This window comes from Sceloporus occidentalis, unplaced genomic scaffold (assembly GCF_023333645.1).
Source record: "Sceloporus occidentalis isolate IW3139 unplaced genomic scaffold, rSceOcc1.0.p SCAF_171, whole genome shotgun sequence".
Lineage (NCBI taxonomy): Eukaryota > Metazoa > Chordata > Lepidosauria > Squamata > Phrynosomatidae > Sceloporus > Sceloporus occidentalis.
In genome coordinates, this window is record NW_028317151.1 from 1,101,433 (window position 1) to 1,112,685 (window position 11,253).

An 11,253-nucleotide genomic window follows, 5' to 3' on the forward strand; every position below is an offset into this window, starting at 1 on the left:
GCTTATGCCATCTTCGCATTTCTCCAAATCACTTATACATCTATGATACACACAAAAAACGTATACAGTCACTCACTCATTCACTCTGTCATTTACACAATTCCTTCACACAATTATTCATTCTCTCACTCATTCACACAAATCATTTACACATATTCTTTAAGGCATCACCAAGAGTCCCACAGACTGCAAGGCGTGGCCACCCCTTTAAAAGGCCTGGTTGGACTTAAACTCACTGTGTCATCACCTAGTTCTGTTATGGACTGAACCCTGCCTCTCTCACCTGGCCTCGTCATCAGGCTTTAAAAGATGAGCCTCACCTCCAGCCCAGTATCTGGTTGTTGTTTTTGCTTCTGGATGTGCTGTGATTATATGCCTGATTTCCTGGACTTTGACCTCTGCTTTGATACACTGTTTGTGAACCCTGTCTTCCGGCCCTGACCTCTGCTTACATTTGACTCTGCTTCTGGGTATCCCCTGTCTGTACCGCGTGCCTGTTTTGTTCCCGTGCACACTCTCACTGCTCAAGTGATCTCTCCGTACTGTCACTCTTAGCATTGTTATTTTGCAAGGGTGTGCGCCATCTCCTGGTAAGTCCGGATATATTTATTAATGCATTCTCACAATTAATTCTCACCATTCATCCACACATTAATTCATTCATGCTCTAATTCATTCACACAATTCATCCACACATTAATTTATACTCTCGCTCATTCACGCAATTCATCCACACATTAATTCATTATCTCCCACATTCACACAGATCATACAGACATTAATTAATTTATTATCTCACGCATTCACACAATTCATCCACACATTAATTCATTTATTCTCTCCTGCATTCACACAATTTATCCATACACCAATTCATCCATTCTCTCACTGATTCACACAATTCTACTTCCCCTCCCCTACTCACTATCTACCCCCTCTCCTCCCCTACTCAGTATCTACCTCCCCCTTCTTACTATCTATCCCCTCTCACACCTTCTTACTATCTACCCCCCCCTTGCAGTTCACTTACCCTGTGGTGTGAGCGCAAGGCCTCAGTCTCGCTGTCCTGCCATCATGAAGCGCCGCACCGTGACCAGTCAGGGCAGTGGTAGGGAGCAGAGGAGAGAAAGGGGGCCTCCTCTCCCTACTGCCTCTGCCCTGGCCTTCGTGATGGGACGGCCGCATGGTGCCACTGCTTGCCATGCATATGTCTAGTATATATATTTTGGGACCTGTGGCGTCGCTACAGGGGGGCAAGGGAGGTTATTCCTAGCCCCCCGTCGAATTTGGAACCACATGTCCGCCAATTTAGGGTGACCACATGTCCAGGATTCCCCGGGGCAGTCCCTGAATGCGACTACATGTCCCACTTACCAGGCAGTTTCAATCCGGGACAATGCATCATTGTCCCGGATTGAGAGCTCTCCTTAGACGTGGATCACTGCCAAACTTGCTCCACCCACCTCACTGAACGGGGCTGGCATCACCCACGAAGGTTATTGAGCAGCGCTGGCCAGCTGTCTCAATTCTATTTTGGATCGACTTAAAATGCCGCCCCCGTCGATTTGAAATTGAATTGAGTCAGCCGGCGCCGCTCACTAACATTTGTGGGCAGCGTCAGCACGGCTCAATTACCTTTGTGGGGCGGTGCCAGCCCCGTTCAGTGAAGTGGGTGGAGAAAGTTGGCAGCGGGAACTCAGCAGAGTTATGGTGTATGTTTTCAGTCAGGTAAGTTGACAAACTGGGGGCATGGTTGGCAGTGGGAGGCTGGGACAAAGTTGGCTATGGGAAACTGGTGACAAACTCTGTCCCCAGTGGTATCTTTGCCACTAAATAGCTTCCCATAGTCCCATGTTTAGTGACAAAGATGCCTATGGGAAACTGGGGGCAAAGGCAAACTCTGTCCCCAGTTTCCGATAGGCATCTTTGTCACTAAATAGCTCCCCATGGTCCCATGTTTAGTGACAAAGACAAATATGCCTATGGGAAACTGGGGGCAAAGGCAAACTCTGTCCCCAGTTTCCCATAGGCATCTTTGTCACTAAATAGCTCCCCATAGTCCCATTTTTAGTGACAAAGATGCCTATGGGAAACTGGGGGCAAAGGCAAACTCTGTCCCCGGTTTCCCATAGGCATCTTTGTCACTAAATAGCTTCCCATAGTCCCATGTTTAGTGACAAAGATGCCTATGGGAAACTGGGGGCAAAGGCAAACTGTCCCCAGTTTCCCGTAGGCATCTTTGTCACAAAATAGCTTCCCACAGTCCCATGACAAAGATGCCTATGGGAAACAGGGGACAGAGTTTGCCTTTGCCCCCAGTTTCCCATATGCATTCCAGGTATGCTGGAAACTCAATTATGCAACCATTGTGAATAATAAGATAATGTAGAATGAAGCTATTTACACTAAACCATGTTAAATCCATTGCCTTATGTCCAGCTGAGCTTTCTGTGTGTAATTGTTTTGTTGTGTTTTATTGTGTGAGCTCTAAATACCAAGTGTTTTTATGTGAATTCCAATTGATCTATACCCACAAAGCTGGGTTTTTGTGTTATTCTATAGATCCATATCTGCTATGCTATGTTTCCATACATTATTTATGTATACCTGCAAATACAGGGTTTGTATGTCATATTTAGTTCATCATTACCTGCAGTGCTGTTTCCGTGTATTTATTTGATCTATACCCTCAGTGCTGAGTTTACATGTGATTTGCAGTTGATCTATACCTGCAATGCTATGTTTCCATACATTATAATTGTATACCTGCAGGATGTGTATGTCTGATTCTGTTTATTTGAACTATACCCTCAATGCTGAGTTCACAAGTGAATTTCAATTGATCTATAAATGCAAAGCTGGGCTTGTATGTTAATGTGTTGATCTATACCTGCTATAGGCAGCAGGGTCTAATATATATATATATATATATATATATATATATATATATATCGGCGGCAGGGGCTAATATTAATATATATAATAAATAATATATTAAAGAAACTGCCAGTTCAGCTGTTATTTTGAAATCATATTTCAATTTCAAGTCATAAGTACCATCACATAAATCACATAAATCAATAATAAAGGGAGGGGCTCGCTGGGGGCATTAATACAAATAGTGCTGGCTGGAGGAGATCATACAAGGGTGTGGGGGCACCACATCAATATATACTAAAAAGGGTGTTGGCTGAGGCATCAATACATGAGGGGCAAAAACACTAAGAGGGGTATCAACAACAATGCAGTGTGGAAATTCCATCCTGGTGTAGATGTCTGTGTCATAGATTGTGTCCTGCTGATGGTGTATTTTGGTTATCAGTGTAGCAGAGCCTGTCCTGGTGTGTGTGTATGTGTGTTGGTGTGGCAGAGCCTGTCCTGGTGTGTGTGTTTGGGTATTGGTGTGGCAGAGCCTGTCCTGGTGTGTGTGTTTGGGTGTCAGTGTGGCAGAGCCTGTACTGGTATGTGTGTTTGGGTGTCGGTGTGGCAGAGCCTGTCCTGGTGTGTGTGTATTTGGGTGTTGGTGTGGCAGAGCCTGTCCTGGTGTATGTGTGTCTGGGTGTTGGTGTGGTAGAGCCTGTCTTGGTGTATGTGTGTCTGGGTGTTGGTGTGGTAGAGCCTGTCTTGGTGTGTGTTTGGGTGTCATTGTGGCAGAGCCTGTCCTGGTGTGTGTTTGGGTGTCATTGTGGCAGACCCTGTCCTGGTGTGTGTTTGGGTGTCGGTGTGGCAGAGCCTGTCCTGGTTTGGGTGTCGGTGTGACAGAGCCTGTCCTGGTGTGTGTGTGTGTATTTGGGTGTTGGTGTGGCAGAGCCTGTCCTGGTGTATGTGTGTCTGGGTGTTGGTGTGGTAGAGCCTGTCCTGGTGTGTGTTTGGGTGTCATTGTGGCAGATCCTGTCCTGGTGTGTGTTTGGGTGTCATTGTGGCAGATCCTGTCCTGGTGTGTGTGTTTGGGTGTCAGAGTCTGTCCTGGTGTGTGGGTAGCATTGTGGCAGAGCCTGTCCTGGGGTGTGTGTTTGGGTGTCGGTGTGGCAGAGCCTGTCCTGGTTTGGGTGTCGGTGTGACAGAGCCTGTCCTGGTGTGTGTGTGTGTTTGGATGTTGGTGTGGCCGAGCCTGTCCTGGTGTGTGTGTGTTTGGTAGTTGGTGTGGCAGAGCCTGTCCTGGTGTGTGTGTTTGGGTGTCCAGTATGGTAGAGCCTGTCCTGGTGTGTGTGTCTGGGTGGCGGTATGGCAGAGCCTGTCCTGGTGTGTGTTTGGTCATCTGTTTCCTGGCACTTAATTTACAGTAGGAACTATTTAATTTTTACTCATCCAGAGATAAAATGCCCTCCTGAATTTGTAGTGACTTCAGGGCCCAGAAATCATTTAGTGGAAAAGTTAAGGTATTGTGTTATTTACTCTATTATTTATTTCAAGGATTAGTCACACTAAATTGTGGCTTCAGGCTTCCCATGTTGAAGTATTATGTTAGTCTAATAACAAAAGTATCATTCCATAGCACATTACTTTTGGGAATATTATATATATATATATATATATATATATATATATATGTTTTTTTCAGTGGTATGATTTAATGGTGGAAATTATTAATGCCTCCCCAGTTGTGACTGTGGTATCTTATGTGCCCCCCTATATATTGTTTCTAGAGTCGCCACTGTTTGGGACAAAGGCCTTGTATTAGTGTTGCCCCAGTGCCTCACCTGACCTTGATGTGCCCTGTTCTTGGAAGTGCCTGTATGAGTGCAATTCCTGTGAATATTACAGAGGGAAATAAATGGATTTGTAATTACAACATGGAATTTCATGTCATCAAGAGTTGTCTATATACCTGAAAGTCATGTAGCTGTATTCTGTGGCAATGCCAAGAAAGTCCACAGCAGGCAAATGTTTTCTGTATGACCATTCTTATGTATTTAAAATTTCAGAAACACACTCAGAAAAAAGATATAAAAATATGCATTTTTATCCTATGCACCAATATGACATTATGTCTTGCATGGTGTCAGGAACCACTTTTTCGCTGCCTAAACCATGACTTTTTCATACCTGTGGCATTTAAATCTGCTACCACTAGTGGCCACCCTCTGCCCTCTGGAGCACTCAGAACTAGGATTACTAGGATCAGGTGTGCCTTGTTACCTGGGTTGAGCCCTAGTCAATACATCCAGCTGGGCCTTGTTACCTGGATTACCCTGCCTTTATGAACCTGCCCTGCCCTTCAGTCAGGGCCTTTGTATTGAATTCTATGGACCTTCCTGCTGTGCACCCGCACCCGCGCTTTGTGTCCTTCCAAGTGGACTCCCTGCTTTGTGGACTCCCTGCTTTGTGGACTCCCTGCTTTGTGTCCTTCCATGTGGACTCCCTGCTTTGTGTCCTTCCAAGCGGGCTGTGTGCCTTTGGTACCCTTCCAAGCGGGCTCCCTGCCAAAAGACTTATTACCGGTATTTTATTTTGCCATACGTCCGGTTTCTTGCTTAGACTGTATTACCCTTATTTGCTGGTCCTGTTATATACATAAAATACACTGCATTACCTGGCTTTTTGCTTGTGGTGTCTTTGTTTGCATAATCATGCACCGTGGGTTACAGACTGAACCCCAAGTATCCCCTGCGCATGGGCTCCTACCCGACCTGATCACCCGAGTCCTGACACAAGGATGGCAGCATACTCTGCATTTATTACACTTAACGCCATGCTCCTAGCCTTTATATCACAAAATTGCCATTAGTTTTGGAATATTAGGACACTGCATAATGCAGTTGAAAGTATGTGCAGTTTTGTTCATTTGTTACAAAAACACCTGTGCTCTATCATGCAGCTAAAACATAAAAGCTCTTGCATACACTAAACACAGGGTGAGCCCTTAAGCCATTTGTATAAACTCACAAAAAATTGCTTGTCAGCATTAAGTGAAATTGGTATGTGCCCAGAAAAAACAGCTGATGTGGTCACCTTAACTACTTACAAGCCCCATAAAACTAACTCCCTGATTACCAAAACCCTAAAATGAAACCTTCAAACTAGGCATGATTACAATTCTTTACAATGTTGTCTTTCTTTTTAATTCAGTGTAGATACATCTGTAATATCGAGTAAGAGTAACAAACCAAAATGTACCAGCAAATAACTAATAATCTTTCAAGGTGTCTTTTAGATATAAACTGTGTAAATGCAGCATTGCTGCGATTTTACCGTACGATTAGTACAGTTTGGAATTCAATTGATAAATTTCATATGTCAGTCAACTTCTGCTAATGGTATTCATTTATAAGAATTATTTCAACTTGTCAGAAGCCCCAGAATATGTACAAAAAGTATTACATAAAGGTCTATGTTATATTGTGGTACATTTTATATTGAAGACAATATAGACCAATATAGACGATAGACCACCTTTTCATGACTATATATATATATATATATATATATATATATATATTATAGTTATAGTGTACATTTAAAACTATAGATAATGAAAATACATTGTACATAACAGTGGGCTTCGCCATATGGCAATGATTTAGGCTGAAGCTGCAAAAGGATAGATAGGTTAGGTACCTTGGCATTAATCCAGGGTTGGGTCAAATGGGTGTGGTGCCTGCACCCAGACAGAACTTGGCCAGTGCGATAAAGGACAAAAAGGCGTACACCAAGACCATCCAATTTTGCCCTATATAAAGGGACAGCTGAAGAAGCTGTTACAGCATCAATATTTACTTCTCGTGACTTAACCATGGCTCTCTCAGCTGATGACAAGAAGCTCATTAAGAGCTTTTGGCAACCAGCCGCAGCTCATTGTGAAAAGTTGGGTCCAGAAGCTTTGCAGAGGTAAGTGTATATTCAGGCACATTTGACCTTTTAATGGTCAATAAAGCAGAATAGAATACCTAATATTTGCCTCTGGTCACACGTCTGACTTTTTCTATGTGCATAGCAAGATTAACTTTCTCTAGAATTTATATTGATCATCATTGATATTGCAGGCTTTTATTTCATTTGCAGGATGTTCATCTCAGACCCTCAGACCAAGACTTACTTCCCCAAATTTGACTTCCACAAGGACTCTCCTCATATCAGAGCTCATGGTAAGAAGGTATTTGATGCCCTGACGGAGGCTGCAAACCACCTGGACAACATCCCAGGATGCCTGAGCAAGCTCAGTGACCTCCATGCTTATGATCTGAGAGTGGATCCTGGCAATTTTGCTGTAAGTATTGAAAAGTGACTTGCATCAGCTGATTTATTTTATTCCAAAGTATAGCCAATAACTAGATTATAAATTACATACGCTATGCAGATTTCACAAAATAGGTTTACAAATAGGTACTCACTTATAGATTTACAAATAACTGGCATATAGGTATTTCATGTGCGTAATGCTCTCCATCCAGATCTATTTAATTAATTCACACAAACAGCTTACTAATGAATATTGTTATTTAAAATAATCTTTTATCACTGGCTGTTTATTTTTATGCAGCTGCTGGCTCATCATCTCCTGGTTGTGTTTGCCATACACTTTCCTGAAAAGTTTGATACTCTTACACACCAGGCTCTGGATAAGTTCCTGGTTGCAGTTTCTGGAGTTCTGACATCTAAATACCGTTAAGGGACACCATTCTTATTGGTAAAGGGTTATGTTTCAGCCCGGCTTGTCAGACACAAGAAATTTGTTCAAAATCCATGAATGTGAAAAAATAAACATGTTCAAATTACCTTATTCTGTGTATATTGTTGTATTTTTGTTACTGGATCAACTTTTATTACAATTTTACTATTTATTCATTTAACAATAGTTCAAATCATGGTTAAAAAGAATGTTCAGTAAAATTAATTATTGGGAATTTTCAAAAATATTATTGGTCAAAATAAATATTGTGGGAGTGGTTTAATAATGAAAATGCCTTATATGTTATTCCCAGCAACTAAAAATATTATGACATAAATGCCAGTTAAAGCCAGATATTTATTTCACATATGGCATAACTTTACTTAATTTTTTGGCATGAGTGTAATTTAATGCTGAGGGCCAAATTATTCTCCTGGGAGGTATGGAACAAGATTCGAAGTCTTCAGTAAAATAACATCTATAAATTACATATTTTTATATGTAATAATAGTATTATGTATAATATCTTATAAACCTACCAAAATCCATGAGGTTGGTTCATATGAATATGTTTTTAGGCTGTCTGGGGAGATCACTACCCTAAACATCAAAATAACAAACGATATCTTTCTTGTAAGCACACTCCTTAAAGATTTTAAAGACACCTTTCTTTTTTTTTTTTTTTTTTTAAGGATTATTCTTTATTAAGTATTTAAAACATAACATTAGTCAGATACTAATCAGATATAAGTACAAACAACATAGTTACAAAATTGATCAAGAACGGGACATAAGCAGCTGTTCATCTAACATAAGTTTCTAACAAGTCTAATACATAGAAAAAAACCATTGTTTGCCTTTACCAATATCTTATTAGCTTATTATGTCGTGTTCAGGTCAATTATAGACATCACTAATAAACAAACAAAACTACATGCTCTATGTTTGATGACTTATATGTGGCCTTAGGACCTAGAGGACTAATGGTTCCACGATCCCACATAATTAGGGGTAAACATAAAGTAAAGCTTAAGACGATAGACAATTCAAATCGGCCCAGATTTTATCATAGTATCCCAAATTATTCCGTAAGAAATATCTCTCTGAAGTAGCCTGTACCTTAATTTGATTAAAAATGTCATCCCATGATGGAGTTTCATGCTTTTTCCAATATTGGGCATAGAAATACACCTATGTGTTCCACACTAAACATTAATCTGCCATGTCTCCTTAGTACATAGATACTACAACTAAACAACAAAATAACTACAAACTATATCAAGTATATGAATGTTCACCCCGTTAGGATTTCAAAGATACACCATTTACCTATTTATATATTCTAACAGAAACAGAGGATTTTTTTCTACTATTCTACATGTCAGGCCCATTTGGGGTACATACTGGGGTACCTGGAACAAGAATAAAATCATGAAAAAATGATATAACACTTCTCCTGAGCACATAGATATCGGTACATACAAGCCTGTGGGGACCAATGACAGACGTGGTTATATAACATAAGCTGCATAATACGGTTTTCATGCAATCGCTGTACTGGAAGGCTAATTGCGGCACTATCGCTCATACAGTATATAGGCACCTTAGAGCTGCCCTGCCATACAGGGAAAGTTTTCCCCTTCATGCTGGGCAGCTCTTTAACAGGTTAGATTGCATCACTGAAACTGCTTTCATCCATTTTTGTGGGCATTGGGAAAGGGAATGTGTGGCTATGTATCGGATACATGGGTGGCTCTGTAGGATCCACTTTCCTAGCCATGTTAATCAACACTAGGACATTTGTCAATGTTGTGCGCTGATTTTGCTATATTTTATTTAAAGTTAAACTCCACTTTCTTATTTATTTTTCTATCAACAGTGTAAATGGCTGCCCCTTAGACTTGCCACCTTAGGCACAGGCCTAGTTAGCCAAAGCCAGAATGTACCACTGACTTCTTTTTTGTTGTTTTACAATACCCTCTAAAATATATGGTCTTTTCTTAGAGCAGCACTAACAAATATGTATATTGTGAAAGTGATGGCAGATAAGAATCCTTCAGTCCATCTTATCCATCCATTATTCTTGTGTGAAACCATACATTTTTTACTTGTCATTTATCCTGTGTTACATTCTGTAAAGCCTCATTCCCTGATCAGGTAAACTTCTACCACTCCTGCTGAGTGGCTGTTTCAACTATTGACCACTCACTTAGTGAGGTAATTTCCTTGCACTTCAACAAATGCAACTCCAGCAGCAAATCAGGTCCTTTCACCAGCTAGATGTGTGCAGCTGCACACTAAAAGTCTTAAAGTGCAGGGGTTGCTTCATGAGAGGGCTGGCACTTTTTGGCTCAGGGGGGCAGATAAAGCTAAATGGCCCCATCAGTCCCTTGCTCCTCCATCATAACTAGACTCATTAATGCAGCTGAAATTTTTTCTAATGTAAAACTGCATCACCACCAGAGTATTCATTCAAACTATGAAACAGAGTCTCTTCTGTCAGCATTTTGTATGAATGTATTTGTGTGGCCTTGCTTTTTATTTGGATGTGTTTGTGTAGCTGTATTTATCAGGGAGATGCAGGGTAGCAGATTAATTTTTTAAGTCTCTAGTTTAGTACTAAACATGTGCGTATGGGCCAAAAAATTTCAAAGTTTTCAGTTCATTTTTGGTCTATTTCTTTTGGGGCAACACACTATGTTTCATGCCCATTCAGTGCAGATGAAAATCGGGGGGGGGGGGGCATTTTTAATTTGGAACGAAACTCACAAACTCTTCTGCGTTATCTTTTTCTTCATCTTCTCACTTAGTCTGCATCTCTGCAGATATAACCTGGCCCAAACTCCCGCCAAAATGGCTGTGCTTCTGGTAACATCTGTGACAGAATTACATTGCTGGGCCAGACGCAGCCCCCCTGAGATTTGCAGTCTCTTGGGTACTTTCCCACATTCAGCCTGGGCATTTGTGCCATGGTTCCTCCTGTGGGGGGCCACTTGTGAAAATGCAGGTTGAAATGTACAAAGACTATGTGCTCACACCATGGATGGGAGGCCCCTTCCATGGTCATTGTTTCCCTGCACCTTAAGTTATATAGTTTTTAAATTGTTCTAGTTAATCTTGTGTGATGTAATTCAATTATGTACTGATGTGATTGAGTCCTTTTGTTATGTTGTTTAAAACCTGGTTGTTGTCTTGATGTTTCTGTGTATAAATATGCTATATTCTGTTCAATAGAATGCTCCTTCTTGCTGTACTCAGTTGAAGGCAGTGTGTCTACTTATTGGGTACACATGACAGGGTTCCAAGGTGTGCATGTTGACTGGTGCTGGAAGTGATTCCGGGGGCAACAAGAGCATACATCTGGGCGATCTCTGGGTGTGACTAGAGCACTCTTGGTGAACCTGTTACAACATCCTCTTGCTGGATCCTCCAATCAGGGAGAAAGTCAGTGCCAGGATTTTGGCGGAAATTCCCCTTAGGGCAAAATGGTGGCACTTTATGTGACATCCTCTCACCCAAATGGAGGATCCGACATAACCTGCCACGAACTTCTGCCAAAATGGCAGGTAGGTAAACTTTTAGAGCGTGTGAGAGAGAGAGTGAAGGAGAGAGAGTGTGGGAGACTGAGTAAGAATGTAACAGTA

The 11,253-nt window shown here is 41.4% G+C and overlaps 1 protein-coding gene across 1 annotated transcript; it reads left to right on the forward strand.

Annotated features, from left to right (window-relative positions):
• Positions 1-6,733: 6,733 nt before the first annotated feature.
• On the forward strand, positions 6,734-7,609 carry LOC149279323 (hemoglobin subunit alpha-like). Its single transcript, XM_089501326.1, has 3 exons — positions 6,734-6,828; positions 7,003-7,207; positions 7,481-7,609. The coding sequence occupies exons 1-3, from the start codon at positions 6,734-6,736 to the stop codon at positions 7,607-7,609; spliced, it is 429 nt and encodes a 142-aa protein (XP_089357452.1).
• Positions 7,610-11,253: the final 3,644 nt, after the last annotated feature.